The following is a 22,343-nucleotide window of genomic DNA, read 5'->3' as shown; positions in this document are numbered from 1 at the left end:
CGGGGGCCACCCGGGTGTAATTCAAGCGGGGGTCGGGGGGAAGAGACCAACATCAGGCTTTCCTAGACCTCCCTCCCACTCTCGCCGTCACTTCCCTCGGCAGCAGTCTGATAACGCGGGTAGTGATTGAGCTATGTGGCGTGGGGCTTTTTAATTTGTTACTTGAGAGGGTTAGAGGGGATCGGATTGAAAGCTGTGCCAATTGTAACTGGATTTTTTTTATCGGTAAACATCCTCACCTTTGTTATTTCTTCTGGAGTGTATTATGTCAGAGCAGGGATTACCCTGGAAATGTGTTGGGGTGAATAATTGCATTTTTGTGCCTTGTGTATTGTTTTGAGTCTTCCCTTGTGCATCTGCTGGTGTTTGCCTTGGAAGAAATTGCTTTAATTTCAGTGTTTTGTTTCAGGCGTCTGAATGCAGCTTCTCATGTCAGACTTGTTTGTTTTTCTGTTTTGTTTTTCTTAAAGGGGAAGATGGCAACGTGCAGCTGAAGGGATGTTTCAACACTAAAAGGCTGCTTGGTTTGATACCTGTGTTGTGGTCTGCTAATGATCATAATTTTTGCATGTGAACTTTGTCCCTGCTCAGATTTGTGGAAATCTGTGCTTTACCTAGGACTGTGAAAAGTGCAACTGTGTTAATTGTGGAGGGAGAGGATCTTGTTTTAAAAAGTTTGTTAAGAATAAGTCCTACTCATATTCTTGGTTCCCACTTCCAGTAGGAGAAGGGAAACAAGGTTAAACAAAGATGTGGAATTATCCAAAGAGGAATTTAAATGTCAGAGTTCTATGTTCTGCATATAAAACATGCATTTTATTGGAAGTAAGCTAGTGTCCAGTAAAAATAATCATTTCAGAAATAACTGACACCTGTCACAACTTGGAGATTCCTTGATCTCATTAGAAAAATGTCTTCCATGTTGTAGAACATGGAAGAACAGTTGTTGATCATATAGCTCAGCTAAAACCAGGTTGGACTCGTTGTCCCAGTGGGACTTGCATACATCAAAATTTGTTGGGCATCCAAAGTGGAGCGCTGTTAAAGCCATAACTATTTATTCATACTTAAAATGTGGATTTTTTTAATAGCAAAAAGAGCTTAAGTGGAAGAAGGAAGCAAGCCTAAGAACAAAATATACAAAAGAAAGTCAAGGGAATCAACACCCTCAGGGAAGAGAGTATTTTAATGCAAATGTTCTGTAAAGCATACTGACCAAAGATTTAAGCAACCCTATATGTGCAGATGCAGCGAGTTGATGTGTATGTAAGAGGAGGGAAAAAAAAAAAGAATCAAATTGGCTAATGAACCCACCTAAGCCTTCAACTTGATGTGTTTCCACTGTGAAGTAATAAAACACAATATTTTTTTTTTTTTTGGAGAAAATGAAGGAGTAATTATAGAAAAGAGAAGGGTTGCTTTTTTAAAGTTTTATTAATGGTCTGAAACTGGATTGATGTGTTTGAGACATGAATGTATTAAAAACTGGCTAATTTGTTGGGCATCCAAAGTGGAGCGCTGTTAAAGCCATATTCATACTTTAAATCTAAAAATGTGGATTTTTTTAATAGCAAAAAGAGCTTAAGTGGAAGAAGGAAGCAAGCCTAAGAACAAAATATACAAAAGAAAGTCAAGGGAATCAACACCCTCAGGGAAGAGAGTATTTTAATGCAAATGTTCTGTAAAGTATACTGACCAAAGATTTAAGCAACCCTATATGTGCAGATGCAGCGAGTTGATGTGTATGTAAGAGGAGGGAAAAAAAAAAAGAATCAAATTGGCTAATGAACCCACCTAAGCCTTCAACTTGATGTGTTTCCACTGTGAAGTAATAAAACACAATATTTTTTTTTTTTTTGGAGAAAATGAAGGAGTAATTATAGAAAAGAGAAGGGTTGCTTTTTTAAAGTTTTATTAATGGTCTGAAACTGGATTGATGTGTTTGAGACATGAATGTATTAAAAACTGGCTCTAGTTCCCTGCCTAAGTGTATCCTATTTTGTGTGTCTCCACAGGTAATCGGGATGGTATGTTATTTGAATAACTGTGAAATTTCCTTGACTCTTGTAGCTTTTCTTTGTTTCCTCTGAAAATGAAAGTGTATAATTTGCTCTTGCCGATTGTAACAAATAAACCCCAACAATTTAGCTGTAGGCAGATCTTCTGATCCCAGGAATAAACTCTAAAGCTGCCGCTTCTGTGGTTATTACTGTGAGCAGAGAAAGACATTGTAAATAAATGTGTTTAAAAAAAAAAAGATCATGTTGTGTTTTCTGAAAAGGATTTTTTTTTTTTTAAGATATGGGTAGGGAAGAAAAGCTAGATTAATTTTGAGTGATAAGTTCTTCTATGTTCTTCTCTCCATATACCTTTTTCTTTAAAATGTATAGATATTTTACTACATGAAGTGTATGGCCATGCTTAGTGTAATGCACAGTCAAGGAAGGTGCTTGCTTTTCTTTCCGCCACACCAACAAGCCTGAATAGGCTGCTGGAAATGATTGTATCAATGAAGTCGGAAGCGTTTGTAATTCATAAATCTGTGTCACTGAAGAGTTTCCAAATTGGGGGTTAGCTCATCTAGGACTTAAGAGGACCTAAGAAATTCCACAGGCTTCAGTGGAAATTCTCTCTGCAGTTGCTGTCTGTAAGTGCTTTAGTGATGATGGTGGCTCAAGCTCTAAAGATGAGCTGTGTGAAAGTGCATTTGCTAAAGTAAGCAAGCTTGTACTCTAGGTCAGAGTTTTTTTAACCTCTGTGAAATTAGCATCCTGATGCATCTTCAAAGAAAATGTAATTTGAGATTTTTCTGGTTCTTGCTGCCTGTGTCTTAGTCTCTTAATTTCCCCGTGATATTATTAGAGACAGAAAGTCTGCGTGTGGCAAGAATTCTGACAGCCAAGTCAGACTTGCACTGTTGGTTGGATTTGCAATGAAAAATGACCTATGAGCATAGGCGCTAGAATAATCCTTTATATAAAAGGATTCAGTGAAAAAGCTGACGTGCTAGTAAAATGTTGGTAGTGTTTGAAGGCAAGCATTGCGCACTTAAATTGTCTATTGTGATTTTTCCCTGCTAGTGTCAGGTACGACATGCCAGATCTGCTGCATTTTGTTTTTCATTATTTGATTGGGGGGGTGGGGTGGTGGCGGTAATGTTTTTCTGCTGCTAGTTTTTCCTTAAAGTACCTAAAGATCTCTCTCAAAGTACTTCATATACAGCAGCATAATTTAGTGTTCAAGTCCATGCTCTATACCTCACTTTCCTGTATTATTCTTTTAGTTTTAGTGCTTATAGAAAACTGTTGAAGATGGGAGGTGCAGTGAGTGCAGGAGAAGATAATGATGAATTAATTGATAACCTGAAGGAGGCACAATACATCCGGACAGAACTGGTAGAGCAGGCGTTCCGAGCCATTGATCGAGCAGATTACTACCTGGAAGAGTTCAAAGACAATGCCTACAAGGACTTGGCGTGGAAGCATGGAAATATTCATCTCTCAGCACCGTGTATTTACTCTGAGGTGATGGAAGCTTTGGATCTGCAACCAGGGCTGTCATTTTTGAATCTTGGCAGTGGCACTGGTTATCTGAGTTCTATGGTTGGACTCATCTTGGGTAAATACCTTTTCAATCATGTTAACTGTTTACTTTAGATTAAAAAAAAAACACGAAAGTTTTGAAATTGGGAATGAAGCATTCCTCAAGTAATGAAACTAAAAGGTAGCTTTTAGGAGAAGGAAAGTAAAGAATGCATTAATCCAACTGACTAATTTATCAGGATTCTTGCAACCTTCTCTCTGGAACTGGATGGGGTCCAGATTGCTGTGGCAGTTCAGAACAGGCAAAGATGTAATTGCACAGGTGGCTGTAGTGGATTCCTGCAGGACTGCTTACAAACTTGGGTTTGTTGCCCCTTAAGCAAGGACCCAGCTCGGGAGCAGGAGTGACATGTTTAAATTAGGATTGAGCATGTCTGCAGAAACCTGTGACTATAGCTGCTCTGTGCCTTGTTTGTTTTCACACTGTCCTGTCTAGACTGAAACATGTTTGAGATCCAGTTTTGACTCTTGCCAACATACAGGTGGGAATAATCTCTGGAAAGCAGTTAGTGCATCAGAACTGGCTTCGTGACCACATCTACAGTAGGCACAAATCAAACCATCAAAGTGCAATTACGCAATTGCAATTCTCCCTAAAGTATTTCAGTCAACAATTGTGCTTCTTCCTGCTGCCGGGCTAGATAGCAAATGACTGCAGGGTATGTATTTTCTTTTTGTGGGCGTGTCAAGAATTTTAACTGCTGAAATGTTTGTTGTCAGGACAGAGCCTCGCTCCCATCTCCCGTGGCTTTTCATGGAATCGTATTTGTGGTTTTCTGCTAGGTTTGTTGAGATTACCTAGGATGCCAATATGTAACTCCTGGGTTTTTGAATTCTTTTGAATTTTTGTAAAAGTTACCAAGTCAGTTCTGAATAAAAAGCGTGAGCGCTGAACAACTTCTCTATTTTCCAATTTATTTTTGCTGTTAATTGAGGTACGATGTGTGGTAATTGTTCCTGATTCTTCTGAAGAGATTTTTAGCATATCAGCAAAGGGGTATAAAAATAACATAAAGATTTTTTGAGGGATTTATTAAAACATGCAGGCTATTGTTCTGCATTGGAATTTTTTCGAGCTGATCAGTTTTACAACAATAGCATTTTTTCAGTACCAGTGTTTCCCTCCTACAGAGGAATTTCCTGCATAGTTAAGAGCACATGATTCAAAATCAATTGTGCAAACCAGCCTCATTTACTGCTAGAAATTGCAGGTGTAGGGTTGCAATTCCCATTGTAATACTAAAGTAGCTGACCTTACAAGTACTGACTGACTGAGGAACAATCTGTTATAGGAAGTAACCAAAACTGTATTCAGTCGTGCTGGATTTTGTGTTTTTGCCTGTTACCATTATCCTAGCGTTCTAAATTTGCAGGTCCTTTTGGTGTTAACCATGGTGTGGAGCTTCATTCCGATGTGATCGAATATGCGAAGCAGAAATTGGACTTCTTCATTAAAACAAGTGACAGCTTTGACAAGTAAGAATGCGTAATGCCCGTTTGGATTCATTTTCTGCGTTTGGCTTTAGTCGTGGCAGTTCTTCCTCCCATGTGGCAGCTCTGGATTCAGGGTAATCTGAGGATTCTGGCTCCTTAGGCTTGCTGAGCTGCAGTGTGTGACCTTCTAAGCTGATGTGTATTGTGGGGGAGTTTCAGAAATTTTTGCGGTGTTTTTAATAGCAGTGCTGCTGTTGCAGAGCTTAGATGAAGCTGAAGAAGGTTACTTATTTTAAAATGCACTTGCAGGTAACAACTTGAAACTTGCAAATAACAGTAATAGTTATGTTTGTGGTCTGAGAACATGCATGGTTATCAGAAGAGTATGAACTGATTTCTGTGGTGGCCTAATACGTTTTATCTGAGAAGAAGAAAAATGGTGTTTTAAAATAATATGGTAGTTTTATGATAATTAAGTTGGTAGTAAAACTGCTTGAGATTTGATTTATGTTCTTCCTTAAAACCTCCATTCTGCTGCTGTCACAAGTAATAACTTTCCAGCAAGGTAACCATTGCCAATAGTAAGCTCAGCAATAAAAGTTGTAGCAGTCATACTTCTAGATCCGTCTCACAGTTTGTTCAAACAAGGAAGTAAAGCATCTCTGGATGCTTGATGGTCCTCCTCTCGTGGGGGGAAGAAAATTAGTCATTACATGCTAGAATTTAAGCTACTCAGCCTTCTGCTGTTGCTGCTCTACTGGAAAGCTGCTGATGAGAGGGCTGTATTTTCTTGATGTTGGAAGCGGACTGAAAGTTTTCAGCGTGGAAGGTGCTTGCACGTAGATGACTGGGTTTTTTTCAGAGTCACATTGCTATTGTTTGAATAGGTGTTTTAAGGAAGACTTTTTTCTCTCTCCAGACAAATGCAGCTATGGAGCAAAAGTGAGCTGAATTCAGAAATCAACATGACTGGAAAATTGGCATTGCTGAGAGAAATGGCTGCTGGGTTATGCTGTTAGAACGAACACCGTTTGCAGGAACTGTTAGCTGGCTGCTCTGAATGTCTAGCATGTTTGCAAAAGCAGAAAGCTTCTGGAAGTGTTTAGGAATAAATAGGTGCTATATTGAGCTGCTTCTCAAGATACCAGTAGAAGAATGGATACGTTGTACAACTTCTATCAAAGTCAGCCCTTAAATGTGGGGCTTAAAGCTTATGTAGATTTGGAGCATGTACGAAAACCAGAAGCCTTGTAGAATCATTCATTTTTTTTCTAAACTGAATCAGAAATGCTATAGGCAAAAATTCTTTTTATGAAGAGTGAAATCACAGTTCTTTTGAAGCTAATGGTGAAACTTCCATTGGCTTCAGCAAAGCGTATTTCTGAAGCATCGGGTTATAGTTCCTCACAATATCTGAAAATCATTTAAAAGCTTTTGAAAATGCCAAAAAAAATTCTGGTGCAGTCCTTAAAAGACTTTAACATTTGCAATTGCAGGTCCAATATTTATATTTGCTTATTATAACTGAGTCAGCATCTGATGACTAAAAATAGCTCGTTGTGAAGAGTTATATGCAACTCAAGTATGAAATTATGCATCCTTATTCTTTGGAGATTTTAATCTTTGAATTCTCACCTCATTGTTCTGTGGTTTTGAGACTTTTAGCTGTGGTCTGTTCCAGTAATGTCTAGAAAATTCAGGCTTCAGAGGAGAAATCCTGTGAAACTTTTTTTTTCCCCAAGTATTTTTCATTGTTTCATTTTTTCAGAATTATGAAAATAATTCATTTGATAAATTGTAATATTCTTGTATGATACACATCTTCTTCATTTTCAGATTTGAATTTTGTGAGCCATCTTTTGTTACCGGCAATTGTTTAGAGATTTCTCCGGACTGTACTCAGTATGACCGTGTTTACTGTGGTGCTGGAGTACAGAAGGAACATGAAGACTACATGAAGAACCTGTTGAAAGTTGGGGGAATTCTTGTCATGCCTCTAGAAGAGAAGGTTGAGTGCCTTTCTACTCATGTTTCTTTCAGTTATTCTTAATTCTGATCTCGGTTTAGTCAATAGCTCTTCCTTTAGTTTGCCCTTCTTGTAGCAGATTGGAGAAAGCATTAATTCCACCAGTTTTCACTATGAGTGGAAACTGAACTCTGCACTCTTCATAATATTTAAAAAATTCATAGTTTTACCAGTCTTTCACATATTCCGATCTTTTGTTGTCAATTGCAAATTTACTTTCATGCTGCAGAAAAATGCTGTAGCAAGGCTTTGTTCAAGTTATATAATCTAGTGTTGTACTTATGGTAAAATACAAAATTTTACACCCTAACTGGCTTATGAAAGAGCATGCAAGTTGTCCCTATTTACAAGTGTCAATGGATTCTTTTTACTAAGAGTGGGTAACTGCCCTGTGTGTGAACTCAAGGTTGTAATTCAGATTATCTTTTTGGTATAAAGGTGTGTTGTTTTACTGGACTTGTATGGCTGAGGTGTAGGTATCTGACCTTTTACTTCTATCAGGGTGGCTGAGATGAGCAGAGGGCAGAGTTTCTTCTCCATGAGATGCTGTGCAATGAGTTAGTACAAGAGATTTGAGTGGTAACAGAAATCCAGTGATCTGCAGACTTCCTTCAGGAGTGAATGTTCGTCAGTTTTCTCAGTGGTCGGACATAGCTGTTCTGGTCCAGAACTGAGGAAGAACTGGGAAAGCAGGGTGACCCAAACTGCCAGTGTCCATACTCTGTTGCAAGAGATGAAGTTACTTGGGGCTAATCCTGTTAGGAGTTCTGAATTTTCTCAGAAACCCCTCAGTGTTTCTCTTTATTACCCAACCTTTACTGTTGTAGCTTCTAGTACTTTAACCGCTTGTCCAGGCAGAAAAGTTGTTTGTTCATTTTTTGTTCAAAAATCTTACTGTAGTTCACACAATGGACAATAATCTCCTTGTTTTGGTTTAGTTAACTAAGATAACTCGTACTGGTCCTTCTGCCTGGGAGACCAAGAAGATTCTTGCTGTTTCTTTTGCTCCTTTGATTCAGCCTAACCATGCAGATTCAGGAAAATCAAGGCTTGTTCACTTGCGTAAGTACAGACATTCTTGAGTATGGGGGAGGTTTCTTCTGCTATTTGGCTATAAGCTGCACCTTGCTTCCTTAGATGTAACGTCCCTATGAATCCTTCCAAGGAAAATTACTCCAACTCCTTCCTTTTTTGAACAGTTGTCTATGTCTTGTGTTGGATCCCAGTCTATCTTTGAGGATATCTGCGGAGGCCTGGTGCAAGAATCAGAATTGCATAAAAGAGATTCTAAATACAAATGATTTCTTGTGAAATTGTACCTAAACTTTGTGGGATGTTTGGTCGTTGTTTTTGCACATGCAGACATCTGTTTCAATCCTGAATTGCTGGTTCTCAGGCACTGTGCCACGGTGATGGAAAATACGCAAGTACCTATGAACAAACATTATATCTACTCAAAGGCTTTCACTGCCCAGCAATTCAGAATTACCCTGAACCTGAAACACTTGAGGGATAGAAGTTGTGTAATTTTTGGTTAGCTGTTTGAAATGCAGGTCATACACAGTGGCCTTAATCTTCAGATTAAGACTTCAGTGTAGAGAGGCCTCTTACGAACACATGAAGACAGAGATACTTCCATAAAGAGATTAGTCAGGCTTTGTTCTTATTCTGGAAAGGTGTCTTTGTATGACAAAAAGCAGCTCAGTAAGCAGTCCATACAGTGCTATAAAGTCCACTAAGTGCATATTTCAGCATACTTTGTATGGTGGCTTTGTAGTGAGACCTGCATATATATTACATGTGATTTTTTTCTTCCTGGTTCCTTCATTCAGGTCACAGGAATGCTTACTTGTCGGTAGAAGACAGGAGTTTTTGTTTGTTTCAGTTTTAATTCACTTTAGTCCATGGATGTGTGTGCATCAATACATTTTTTCTTTATGCTGCATGAGTTAACTTTGTGCACTTACGGGCTGGCAGCAAATAAGTGCAGAAGACAGAACAATCTTCCAAACCATTAATGTGGGAAGTATTTTAATACAATAACTTATTGTACGCTTCTATAATTACTTTTACCAAACGGTTTCTAGGGAGTCTTCATCCACTAAGTCTGAAGCAGTTTTTGAAGAGCATAAGTACTCATGTTTTGTAAGTGAAGAACTTGGCAAAACTGAAGTAACTTCACAATAGAAAAATCGTTTTATGGAAGAGTTAAGTAGACTTCAGGTCTAGTTATCTACAGTAGGAAAATACCTTTTTCTAAGTTATTAAACAGTCACAGTTTCAGTCACTAAGTCTGCATTCTTATAATCTTTAAGACGTGTATCTTAAAATAATTGTGAGGACTTGACATCAAAATATGAAACTCTTCTTTCATCCCATTCTTTTTCTTCAGTTAATGAGAGAAATGCATAACTAAATTTTGTTTGGAAAGTTACAATACAGTTTATCTGAGTTGACAGGAGTTGAATAGAGCTGTTTTTGTAATCACAGCAGGGAATTCAAGTGGCCTGATTTAATTTGAGCAAATACAACTTTTCCTATGAGTACTCTTGAGGGGAGTTTCTCTATATCTGTTCATGGTTTTCATTTTGTTTTAGCCCCAGTGGCTGTTCGCAGCCTCCAGGATCTGGCTCGCATAGCCATCCGAGGAACCATTAAAAAAATTATACATCAAGAAACAATGAGCAAAAATGGAAATGGGCTGAAGAACCCCCCAAGATTTAAACGAAGACGTGTGCGTCGCCGTCGCATGGAAACTATTGTTTTCTTGGACAAAGAGGTCTTCGCTAGTCGTATCTCCAACCCATCAGATGATAACAACAACAGTGAGGATATCGAGGATGAGAGACGAGAAGAGGAAGAAACTAAACCCTCTGAACTAAAGCCAGATCCCCCTGTAAACTTTTTGAGAGAAAAGGTCTTGAGTCTGCCTTTGCCTGATCCCTTGAAATACTATCTGCTTTATTACAGGGAAAAGTAATTTCCTTCTTCTAGAAAGTGGGAAGTAGGCAGAAAATGAAGTACTACTTAGGGCTTGACAAATGTATACCACTTGCTTGCCTGCTAATATGACCACCCAAGGCAGTAGGCTAGCTGGGGAACGTGGCTGCTGTATACTTAAACATTATAGCTTTTTAAAGTTTTTTCTTCTCATTTGTGTGCTATAGTTTTATCCTACAGCAGGGATTCCTTAGGAAGCAAGTTGGTGAAATGCTCAGCTGCTTATGGAAAGGAGGATTTAACTCCCTGAAACTAACTGCACAGAGATACTCTAAAAATCTCTTGGCTGCTCTACCGAATTGCAGTTTTTAAATATTCTTAAGCAGTTCCCCAAAGACCTTTGCTGTCCATGCTCTCTCCCACTAAACCTGCCATGTGTTTACCGTGGTGTGTGTTTAATGGAGGATGAAGATTATCAGTAAAAACTGACCTGGCAAATGTTGTTTCTTCCAGTAATCTGAAAAAGCACAACTTTTACAGACATGAAAGGAAAGAATTTTTGGCATCTGGCCTTGTGGCATCCGGGTTTTGAATGAGAAGGAAAGCATCAGCTCCCCTTTGGTTGGTCTCAGTTCTGCTTATAAACGATACATAATTTTTCAGTAAAAGGTAAAAACATTTCACAGAATATTGGTTTTCTTAATGGGAAACACCTGTTCTAGTGAATTAGTCTAATGGAGATGCAAAGTTGTTCTTATTTTTTTATTTTAAGTGATGGAGGCAAGCGAAGAGTTGCAAAGCTGATTAGCTTTGACAGGATGCTGGGGTAGTCAGGGTTGTGGCTGTTGTCTCTGGAAACGCTTGCAGAGTAATTCTGAATGGGGAAGAGGGTAGAGAGGAGATGCGTAGCAGTGAGTTTGTGAAAACTGACTGTGAAAGCAGAATCTCTGGATTTTGCTGTTGCGTGAGATAACTTAGGTCTGTTGGGCTGAACAGAGCGAAGTGCAGAGCACGAGCCTGAGCAGAGTTGCTTGTGTCCTAGTAATTCAGCCAAATGTCTTTTTGTGGAGGGCATGTAGAACCTGAAAACAGTCTAGAAAGCCAAATTGATGCGGTTCTTAGGTGTTGCTGTGTGTGTGTCCCTGCTGTAGCAAGGTGGCTAGAATACAATTTGTGCACATACGGTCCATGTACGGTAGGTGGAATGAAGTTGATTGACTTGGTAGGTTATTTTATTCCTGCAACAATTAAGTAGATGTTTTAACTCATGTAGAAGGACTTCACACTCTGCAGTTCTTTAGGTGTGAACTCTAATTTTTATTCCCAAGTCTTCCTGTAATGGTGATGGAAGAAGATACCGTGTTTAGAAGGGGAAGTTTACTTGGTTCAGCCTGTTTGAAAAATCTACCTAAACTGGTAAAGGCTGGAAAGAAACCTTTGAACTTGTGTTGATGTGAAGTACTCCTAAAGCTGGGGGTGGGAGGAACCCCCATCTCAGTAGGTAATGAGACTATGTTAAGGCATTGCCCCATCAGAAGCACTTAAGTTGGTATCACTTTGATATCTTTTTTTTAACGCTGTCTCCTCATTTTCTGAGGAGGAATGAATGAAGACTGTCTTGCCAAAAATACGCTGGGTTTTCGATTAACGGTACTGAGTTGCACAACTTAATGATAAATAGTGTTTCAAAGTTCTGTGCGGCTTTGAAAGTAAGTGGATAACTCTTGTACGTCTAAGCCTGAGGTGGAGAATTCTTCCTTGCTTAGTAGGCTTTTTGTATATCTTTGAGAATATTATCTGATAATACGGTGTCATGTGGCTGCTAGCACATAACATAGTCGTAGGCTGTGTTTTCCTCTGGTTTCCTAAGTCTCCATGTCTGGTGTAAATGGTACCCCAAGCTATCTTGCTCCCTCAGATTTTTCTTTATTTTAAATGGGGCAGTTCTGTGGCCACTGAGCTGATGGTTTCCTGTAAACATACAAGTACCCATCTTGTAATTCTGGCATCTGCAATGCATTTCTTTCCACAAATGAAAATCCTGAATATGATGGTAAATGGAGGCTTAATAGAATCTACGTGTAATATTTCTCTGTGCTTCCCCAAAGGCTGTCACCTCTGTATTGATTAAGCATTTCTGCTTAACAGCTGTCATACCAGGTATGTGCCTTTCTGTATTGTGGCACAATTTCCGTACCCCTACATAGTACAGGGTGCCTCCTACTTTTGGCTACGAGGTCATCCTTCAGTTTGTTAATTATAAAACAACTTTTAAAGAAGTTGCTTTAAAAATGACATTAAACTTCAGGTTCATATTAGTAAACCTTGCTGAGATTCTGTTAAAGCTGACCAGTTGAGGGAGAGTTATCTTTCATTTATCCCTGTTTGATTTTTTGATCCCCATCCAACCCCCAGCTGTAAAAGATATTTTATCAGGTTTTTCACCAGATTTGCCTTTTTTATTACATTTGCTAGATTTTTGTAGCTTTCTATAAGATGCATAAAATACTGCTATTTTTCCTGGATAAGGTTGAATAAATAAATATATATACAGGAAATTTATGTTCTAGGTTGTCAAATTGTCCCCTTGTCCAAAAAACCACAGATCCAAACAAACCCATAGTAGAAATTTTATGTGTAATATAACTGTGAAATAGTATTGCTTATAGCCTGTAAATGAAGGGGAACTGTAAATACGTTTTCCCTGTGCACAAGCACTTGCACTGTAGTTTTTGCATTTCTAATACAGTAATTGTAGCATAACTGTTTTTGTATAGTCTGTAAGCTGTCTAGGAATTTTACCTGCTTGACTGTTTCCTTTTGTGTTCTAAGTAGTCTTCACTTTAATTGTATGTGACTCCTTTTAGGTTTCGATGCTGCAGTAAATTTGCAAAAAGAAATTAACTTCAAGCTGCTTCAGTCATTAGTATGTAAGTTGAAAAATCTATGTGTAGAAACTAGAGTTAAATTGGCCTGAGGCATGCAAAAGTGTTATGCAATTTAAACTTGATTAATAAGTGTTTCTGTATCAATAAATTCAGTAAAGACTTTTTAGCCTTCTTAACATGGCTTTGCATCATGTTGTCATTAGAATACTTTGTAGATAAGTACTTATTTCCGTAATTGAAGGTTAAGACACTAGAACACTAGAACAAGCACTTAATAATATGATGCAGCTGCATAGTTTTAGATGAACTTCTCAGAATATAATCTCTCAAAAGAAACCTGCCCAGCTCATGATTTTTAAACCTTTATGTAATGGAGTTGTGCAAGATGTATTTTGGAATTAGCACACACAGCACTGATCTAAATTTAATATATCAGAACGGTTAAAGAGTGAATTCACTTGCCTGGCTGTTAGACCTGTAGACCACAGATATCAAGAGGTCCATTTAGTCCATTTCTGTACTTCAAGGAATTGCCTAAACCAAACATGTCCGGAGCTTGTTTAATGCATTCTGAACTGCAGCTCCCCTCTTGTCTCCTGTGCTCTGTTTCAGTGCTTAATTAATGTAGATTTTTAAGAGTTGGTGTTCAAGGCTTCCATTTCACTAGTATTGAGAATAATATTTTGGCTTCAGCTGTAATAGGAAACTGATCATAATAGCAAATACAGCTGTTGCTAATTAAATGTATCTGTTACCCTTTATTCCACAGGATAATTGCCTGTAGTCTGTGTTTCTTCCTGTCATCTGTGTGTATGATAGATGTCCTTTTACCAACTATAACATGAGACTAGTTCAGTGTTAATGTTTTCTTCATGTGATGCTTGCTGAAAAAAAAATCCTTTTCTGCTTTGGAAAGCTATGGATGTGTCATACAAATGATATCAAGTAAATTAAATTTGTCAGATAATGTTTATGTTCACTTCATAGTGAAATGTACAACATCACAGTTCCCTGGGAAGTGGTGATGAGCTCTTCAGGGGACCTATTCCAGTGAAATCTTTCTACTGGGGCAGAAGTGATAGTTAAAAATAAAACAAAAAAGGGTAGGGGGAAAAAAACCCCACACTTGAAAAACAAAACCAAGCTTCCTTGCATTCTGCTGGTGTAAAAAAGTCTGTCTAGCAGAGGCTGGAAATACTTAAGCATGGGACACAAGTGTTAACTTTCATTCCTGTTCCTTAAGAGTTAACTTTTGTTCTTGTTCAGAGCTGCACACTCCTTTTTAAACAATTTGTCATGTTGATGGAAAATAAGATAAATTAGTGTAATAGTAAGGGAACTGTGATTGCTAACTCTTTGTAACATCTCACAAACATCCCATTTGTCATGAAGGGGAGATAAGCAAGGTAGAAGAGGTATGTTTCAAGTTCAAGCAAAGATCTGCTTCTAAGTAAATGTATAGGTTGCAGAACTTGCCTTTTTGCACTCGGATTATTCCCTGTGGTATGGCCACTGTTAAATCTGCTGACTTGGCTAAAGATCCCATTCTTACAAAGTGGTAGGCAAATACCCATCGATCCTTCCAGAAGCTGCCACCAACCGCACAGCCAGGCGCTGAAATAAGATTCCAAAGACAGTACATATAGAAACATGACTGATGCCTAGCCCAGCTCTCCTGTTCGCAATATAAATAAACCTGGAAGGGATTTTTTTTTTTGCAGATGGTTGGTTTAGAGCTCAGAGTTTATGCACCAAGATGTAATCGGAGGCAGAAGGCAAAAGCCTTGTGTTTGTAAAGTGGCCAGATGGGCCAGGAAAGATGATGACTTTCCTAAACACTGAAGCATGGTTTGAAGAGAGCATTTTTGTTTATTTTCCTAGAAATACTTCTTTACAGAGCAGCTCCTAAGTAGCTGTGTTACCCTGTCCTAACAGAGTTCAAAGTGTTTTGGAAAGAGATGATATGGGGAGCAATCAGGCTGGAGGAGCGTATGACTTGAAGACTTTGACATAACCTGTGTTGTCTTTTCTGATGCACAAGAAGGATGCATTTCTAATGCACTTAACTTCTCAAATTGGAATTAAAAGCTGTCATTCACCTGGAGCAATCTGCTCTCAGCTGCCAATTGTTATATAGAGGCTGAAGCAGATAACTCAACCTTTTACAACCTGTTTTTGTAAGAAAGGGTTAGGTGGCCGCTAGAGGACACTCTGCTCAAAACCATGAGTTGGATCCACAGGGGGAGCGGGGAGGCGTTCAGTGAGCTTGCTTGGATTTCAGAGTGATGTTAGGGCACACAAACAACAGATTGCCTGAGGACTAGATGCAGGAAACCTGCCCTTTTTATAGCTGGAAAAAAATATAGCTTTTACCATTTATGACATGAAATTTGTAAGTGAAACCCCAAAACCCAACGCTCTCTCCCCAAATGCTCAAGTGACAAAGAATCTGAAGGGAGAAGAGAACCGGGGAGGTTTAAATGTTACTCTTGTTAAGTACTGTTTTGTCACGTTAATTATATTGTAATTTACAGTGTAAAATAGACGTGCAGGTGCAGGTCGATGGGAAACTTCCATTTGATCTTCCAGGTAATGTGGAATGGTGCCATGTTTGGAATTCCTCAAGTACCTTTATATCCTAAGGAGTGTTAATGCCTCACACTCATGCTAAACCCAGACATTTAGGATCTTGTGTAGTAATAACTTAAAACCTAAAGACAAGCTGTTTTCACTTTAAGCTTCTTTATAACAGTAAAAGGTGATTAATTCAACTGGAAACAAGTCCTCCCTTTTGCATCTCAATTTTATCATCCAATGGGAGAAACAAACTGAGGTCTGCATTTCCTGCAGTTCGAACTCAGTTGATTTCATTGTTTCTTTCCCTCTTCACCACTCAATTGCCTTTAATTTCTCCAAAATCCTGGCGTTTTTGCAAATGACATCCTTGTAGAAAAAAATGATACTAGCTAAAAGCTCTTTGAAATGAATCAGCTTTTACTCTGCATAAGAAACTTTACAGAATGCATTCAATCAGGTTTTTTGTCGTTATTTGCAGGTTATTTATCTCTGTTAGTGATGTCCCTTTTAAAATCATTTACCTATAGCATTCCACGCTCCTATCAATAGCTGGAGACAACTTTTTGCTGGGTGTTATAACTACATGTAATAAGAGTGAACCTCTATCCTAGAAATCTTACTACCTGATAATTTGACAGGCTGTTTAGATAAGGTGCTATACTTGGTTTGCAGAGACTGCGCTAAGGCAAAAATTTTGACATAAAAAACTTGACCCTGGGCCATCTGCATCCTAGCTCAGCCCTGGAAGCACAGGGTCATTTTTTGGTCATTCTGCATGCTTTCAGATAAATGCCTGAGGAGAAGGTGAGGAGTTAACTTGCTGTTCAAAATAAGAAACAAGGCAAAAATAAATCAAAATTAGGAGTTTGTATTTCAGCACCACAATTAAAGAGGGGTGGGAACAGTCTGATCTTCAATGATGTACATAATGGCAGAGAGGGTGGGCGGTTGGCCTGTCAAACTGCCTTAATTTAATTGCAAACACATGCTGATGAGTCCCCTCCTCCTGGACCTCAGGGCTGGGAAACTTTTTTTTGTCAGCTCCCTGCAGTTCAGAATTGAGGCAAATACACTCCAGCAAACACCATGCTGATCAAATCTTCAGCTCTTCGAGGCTTTTTGTGTTTTCTCCTCTTGCCTAGTTTCTCCTGCTCCTGTCCTAGTCGCTGCCTGTGCTTCAGGACTACAGTAAGATGCATGCATCTGATGTTGGAAACCATCCCCGATATCCCACCCCAGACAAACATACTGTGAGTAACCATTTAATTTTACTGCCTTTCTTATCTGCTTGGTCTTTAGAAAGAAAAAACTATGGCCAAAGGCATGCTTTTTATCCTCCTCCTTTTTTTCTGCAGAATTGTCTGCATCACGACTGTTTCCTGCTTTTAAAACATAAAACAGAAACTGCTTCTTTTGGCATCAGTTAATTGTTAACAGGACAATCAAGGGAATTGAAAAATTTGCTAAGAATAACGCCAGGGCGATCACTATAAGACAGTTTGGAGACTCAAAGGTCACAAATGTTAAACCGAGCTTATAGAAAGGTACACGGTTTACATTGGAGAAGGCTTTGTATATGGGTGTAGGGGTGAGAGAGGAAACACAGCAGTTCAGGCTTTTGTCTCTACTGAAACAAACACTTTTCTAATACATACAACACCATTTCTTTCCTAAACTTTTAAGTACTGGTTTTCCAGTTTCTATCTGAGCTATACAAACAGAACTTAAGGCTTATTCAGAAAGCAACAATTGTGGCAACTCACAGATTCCTTGAAAAATAAAGTACCTGTTGGCGAGGGAGCTGCTGGCTGAGTCCATTCGAACAGAAAAGGTGGAGGAAAAGGACGTGTAATGCCTGGAGACTCCTGAACAGCTCTTACTGATAGATCCAGAAGAGCGCTTCCCTGTGATTCTGAAGTAGTTAATCCTAAACTTAAAGGTGGCTTTAAGATGCAGTGACAAAATACTTCCCTTTGTGCTACTCTTAGCTGATCCCTTGGTTTGGAAGACTTTTTTTGTAAATAGTAGGAAAGACTTGTCAAAAATTTATCTTCACGCTCATCCTCCTTAAACTGCTGCCGATTGTAAAACTTTTTCAACACTAGTTTGAGAAGCCTTTCCCTGTGCCTGTAGAAAACCAAATTTGGTCTCCACCAGAACATCTATACTAGCATTTCTCCTGTAAACATCTCACTAATATTCCTAATGCATCTTCTCTACTGGCAGCCTAAGGAACATGATGTGGGCAGGATGCTGGCATTTTAATTGCTGCCATCCAGATCTGCTTTGGTGGAAGGAAACCACAGAGGTTCTAGCATTAGTGGCACACAGGAAAATGTCTATGCTTGCTACAGCTGCCAAAGCTACGTTGTTGGGAAAACGGATTGCAGCTGGGCTGCTTGGGAGTCACCCTGACATGGGGCAGGTCAGAATCCTGACTTGCTCTCTCTCTAGGCTGGGCATGGAGTGGTTATTCTACAGTGTGGAACTGGTCAGTACTGTATGGCTTTTTGCAAACTGTCTGGGTAGTGGTTATCTGCTCTACAGCAGCTTGCAGAGCCTGACTTTCCAAATTGTCACCGAACTTTTTTTTCCTCCTTATAGATTTGTCTGCATCTTGAAATTTTAAAATATTTAAAATACCCTTACGCTATTTGATTTTAGCAAGATAGTTTGTCTCTCTTTGTTTAAGCATGGATTTTATTGGGTGAAAAGTTTGTTTTCTTGGCTAAACTGGGATATTTCTGAGCTCAGTAAAGCTTCTCTTTCCAAAAAGAGACAGCATTTACTGTCACACTGGATAGCCTAAGTGTGTTGCCTGCAAAGATTCTTAATTGCAGAAGGAGGGAAATTTACTGTGGTCACCAACTTTTTTTCAGTACTGGAATGGTGGATTTCTAAATGCTCTCTGGCAATAGCATACTTCATTCTTTCTGTGCTGCAGGGGGCAAAACATAACTCTGGTTCATGGCTTGTCCTTGCAGCTTTAGTAAAGTTCCAGGTAGTATCTTGTTGTAATGTAGGTGGCATTGAGTTGTCCGTAAAACTCAGTCTAGAAAGGTGAACAGATTTTCCAGTGCAGTGTATGCAGTCACCGTAATTCCCTTTCCTCTGTTCTAACTGGTTTGCATGTACTGCAAAACATGGTCCATGTTTTGCCTGCTTAACCATTTGGAAAGGTGGTTTTTTTAGTTTAACATGATAGCCACAGCCTTGAATGGGAAGCTGGTTTTTTAAACATTAACTAAATGGTATAGGTATGAAATATAAAAGTAGTAATACTCCAAAATGAGATGACTGTCTTTATAGACCAGTATTTTTTAAGGAGATTTATCTGGTTTATTCTGTTTTAATACTGTCTGCATAATTATAAGCAAAACCCGTACTGATGCGCAGAGATCCGCATAGATATAAAGACGTATGAGCCCGGTAACTGTTCTCTGTTGGCAGATCATGTGCCTTTGTATGGCGTGTGGCAAGTAAAAATCCTGACTTCCTGGCTATCTTGAAGATCTAATGTATGTAAATGCATTTGCCAGCCAGCATCCCATTGTATCTGTTATAAATAGCATTTGAATAATTAAACTTCTTTTAATTGTAAAAGATCAAAGAATGCTTCTTAACCAAGCCCCTGACTACTCCAGCTTTTTGGTATGTTAATCTTTCTCCTGGGAGGACCGCTGCGTCAGAGTGAACATTCAGAATTACAGCAAGACCAGTCTTGATCATGGAGTTATTCTGAGTAGAAAACGTGGGATTGTGATATTTTCCACATTTGCCCTTTGGTATGAATAGGACCAAGTCTGTGACTGCAGATACAAACACCGATCCCAGGCTCCAGCTCGGTTCCCTCACGGAACAGCTGCAGTTTCCAGATGGAGTTTGCTTTGAAGTTGGGAGTTTGGGACTTTCTGACCTCCGTGACTCCGTGCCACCCTCTCTCTAACAATCCTTGAAGAGTGGGGAAGTCTTCTAGCCGGCACACACTGTGCTTCAACAAGCCCCGTTGGCAGATGGCCCCCTCGGGGCTGTAGCCAGCTGGCGTAACTTAGAGCAGCCCATAGCCTTCTTCGAGCGATGCTGGGATTGGCATGGAACCAGTTCCAGGATTGATGAGCTGTTACTGGCTCCTCTTTGGTCGCCATTTCCCTCCTCCCTTCCCAATCCCAGCTGGGTGCAGCTGAGGATCTGGCCCAATGTCTGGTTTTAGCAATAGACTATTTATCTTTGGTAATGAAGTCTGTTCGTTTTATCCTGAGCAGAGAATAGGATGGCAGGAATGGCTACACGTGTACAGATAAGTAAGCTATAAAAATTCATGGTGTATAACTGCAAATGTATTTTGGCTGCTGTTTGTTCAACTGGAACATGATTATCCAGATGTGATCTGCTGGTTACCGCTGGGATTCAAGCAGTTCTTTTCGCCAGCAGCCCAAAGAAGGGAACAGCTGTGGAACATACACTCAGAAAATTTCAATAGGTCTTTAACCTTCTAAGTCATTTGTTCTACAGTGTGACATTTAAAACAATAAACTTTGAAACGTGTGGGCATGAGTAGAAGAAATCCATGGAAAGAAGTTCCCCTCTGGCTGGCAGCTAATGGACTGCAATCCAATTATCCATGGGTTGTTCTCCTTTCTGCATTATGCATAGCACATAATGAATGAGTACTTCTAGAGAAACATAGCTGAGGGCACAAGCAAAGGCGGCGCAGTATCTGGGATCTGAACGCATCGCTGGCATGAACTGAAGGTGACCCAGTTGTTCACAGACCTGGTTGCTAATTGGGCAGTGTAAGCACGGCCAGCTTGACGAGTTTTGTTTCCCTTCATCGTTGTGCTGCTTGTTTGGTGGCTGCTCGGTTCCTTTCTTCCTCCCGCAGGTCGTTGCACTGCAGTAGGGAAGGCTGTAGTAGGACAGGGTGTAGCTCTCGTAGTCTATCTTAAGGAGCATAGTTTTGAGAAGGAACTTTATACTTTGTTGGGGAAAGGTTTACTGAGCAAATGAGTTCTTAGAAATGCTGCTCCCTTTGTGGTCTCTGTCGTGCGCTTTGGGTTGAAGAATGGATTACTCATTTCCTCTGCGTGTGATACTCTTATACAAAGCCATTAAAGGCACACCCACGCATTCTGGATGTGCCAGGTGTGATCTCTTTCTGACTTCTTTCGCTGTAGTATTTAATCCTCATTAAACCTTTTAGAGGTCACCAAAATCTTCTGTATGTTCTGTTTATAGAAATCCCTTTATCAGAAGGAAAATGGGGAGGAAAGGTATTTAAAACATATTTTCCTTTTAGAAACATTCCAGCATCTTTTGATAAAAGCATCCTAACTCTTGCGATTGTAGCTACCTTAAGGGTTCAGAAATCCTGCCTTCACTGAACTTCACAGTGCTTCGTCGTTTGGTTCCCACTTGAGTATTTGCGTTTTCATTGACCTTATCGCATCCTTCTCCCCATAGATATACCAGGATTTTTTCCTGTGCTCTTTAAGGAGAAGTCAGTATTTTTTGGTGAAAGAATGTGTGTTCTGGGTAAAGACTTAAATGGTCATGCTCTTAAAAAAGAAAAAAGCTGACACCTATGCTACACGAGACTCGATATTAAAGAATGCCCCAGCAGTTCATTTAAGCTGGCATGGTGCTACTGCTTCGTGGTCTCCATGAAAAAGATTGTCCTGGCTTCGGCTGGGATAGAGTCAATTTTCTTCCTAGTAGCTGGTATAGCGCTGTGTTTTGGATTTAGTATGAGAAGAATGTTGATAACACACTGATGTTTTAGTTGTTGCTAAGTAGTGTTTACACCTAGTCAAGGACTTTTCAGCTTCCCGTGCTCTGCCAGGTGCACAAGAAGCTGGGAGGGGGCACAGCCAGGACAGCTGACCCAAACTGGCCAATGGGGTATTCCATACCATGTGACGTCATGTTCAGTATATAAAGCTGGGGGAAGAAGAAGGAAGGGGGGGATGTTCAGAGTGATGGCGTTTGTCTTCCCAAGTCACCGTTATGCGTGATGGAGCCCTGCTTTTGATGGCGCCATGCTTTCATGGAGATGGCTAAACACCTGCCTGCCGATGGGAAGTAGGGAATGAATTCCTTGTTTTGCTTTGCTTGTGTGCGCGTCTTTTGCTTTACCTATTAAACGGTCTTTATCTCAACCCAGGAGTTCTCTCACTTTTACCCTTCTGATTCTCTCCCCCATCTCACCCGGGGGGAGTAAGCGAGCGGCTGTATGGGGCTGAGCTGCTGGCTGGGGTTAAACCACGACAAAGATAGATATATATATCTTTACGCTCTGAGATTTTCTTTTACTACTTCCAGATCAGGGTCAGAACACAGCTCAGCAGGAGGGAAAATTGTCTTCATTTGATGTGGGCAATATCTTGAATAGATGGTACAAAGGAAATATGCATTAGGTTAAGACAGTCCTGCTCCTTGGTGACGTGAATGCCCAAGAATAGACTTAGCTGGTTTGATTAGGGTCAGATCCTAATCTCCATACCAGCTGTTAATACATAATAGCTCAAATTATCTAAGATTGCTGAGGTCAACAGTTTGCTGTGTAATCTCCCTACTTGAATATGTGTCCAGGGTGAAAACTATGTTTTGGAGATATTCCTTGCTCCTGCCTTTACTGGCAAGAGCTAAAGGGATGCCCTGTGGCAGGTGGCGAAGTGATTCCACCAGGATGAAGCACCAGCAGACCCCTCCTGCCCTGCCACTGCCTTCAGGGCCGGGCTGTGAAGTGCAGCATTCACACCAGCTTACGTGCACAGAAAAGGTGGGATCAAAGCAGCTTGGTATGTTGACTGCTGAACTACTATCTTGCCCCAGCTGATGCAGAGGGAGCTCTTTTGAAAATCTGACCCCTGTTTGTGG

General features: G+C 39.8%; 2 protein-coding genes across 3 annotated transcripts in view; both read left to right on the top strand.

Moving 5' to 3' along the window:
• Window positions 1-3,285: 3,285 nt before the first annotated feature.
• Window positions 3,286-10,042, top strand: PCMTD2 (protein-L-isoaspartate (D-aspartate) O-methyltransferase domain containing 2). 2 transcript variants are annotated; one of them, XM_009580511.1, is made up of 5 exons: window positions 3,286-3,618; window positions 4,976-5,078; window positions 6,873-7,044; window positions 8,001-8,124; window positions 9,660-10,042. In XM_009580511.1, the coding sequence occupies exons 1-5, from the start codon at window positions 3,312-3,314 to the stop codon at window positions 10,040-10,042; spliced, it is 1,089 nt and encodes a 362-aa protein (XP_009578806.1). In that variant the 5' UTR covers window positions 3,286-3,311. The 2 variants fall into 2 exon arrangements, with proteins under 2 accessions (XP_009578806.1, XP_009578809.1); XM_009580514.1 differs by having other exon boundaries at window positions 3,288-3,618; window positions 8,082-8,124.
• A 6,583-nt stretch (window positions 10,043-16,625) lies between these two features.
• Window positions 16,626-22,343, top strand: part of LOC104078748 (peroxidasin homolog) — a 43,493-nt gene continuing 37,775 nt past the window's right edge. The window contains exon 1 of the mRNA XM_009580510.1: window positions 16,626-16,717. Within this exon, the coding sequence (XP_009578805.1) occupies window positions 16,665-16,717 (53 nt within the window). The 5' untranslated portion in view covers window positions 16,626-16,664. The remainder of the gene's footprint in view (window positions 16,718-22,343) is intronic.

The sequence above is a fragment of the Fulmarus glacialis genome, unplaced genomic scaffold (assembly GCF_000690835.1).
Source record: "Fulmarus glacialis isolate BGI_N327 unplaced genomic scaffold, ASM69083v1 scaffold2766, whole genome shotgun sequence".
NCBI classification, from domain to species: Eukaryota; Metazoa; Chordata; class Aves; order Procellariiformes; family Procellariidae; genus Fulmarus; species Fulmarus glacialis.
This window is presented reverse-complemented; position numbering and strand designations above follow the sequence as displayed.

Excerpts from the sequence above, each read along its gene's own strand:
- PCMTD2 (XM_009580511.1), top strand. The coding sequence starts at position 3,312 with ATGGGAGGTGCAGTGAGTGCAGGAGAAGATAATGATGAATTAATTGAT. Across the intron at positions 5,079-6,872 it reads ACAAGTGACAGCTTTGACAA|ATTTGAATTTTGTGAGCCAT; the intron begins GTAAGAATGCGT and ends CTTCATTTTCAG. Across the intron at positions 8,125-9,659 it reads ATCAAGGCTTGTTCACTTGC|CCCCAGTGGCTGTTCGCAGC; the intron begins GTAAGTACAGAC and ends ATTTTGTTTTAG.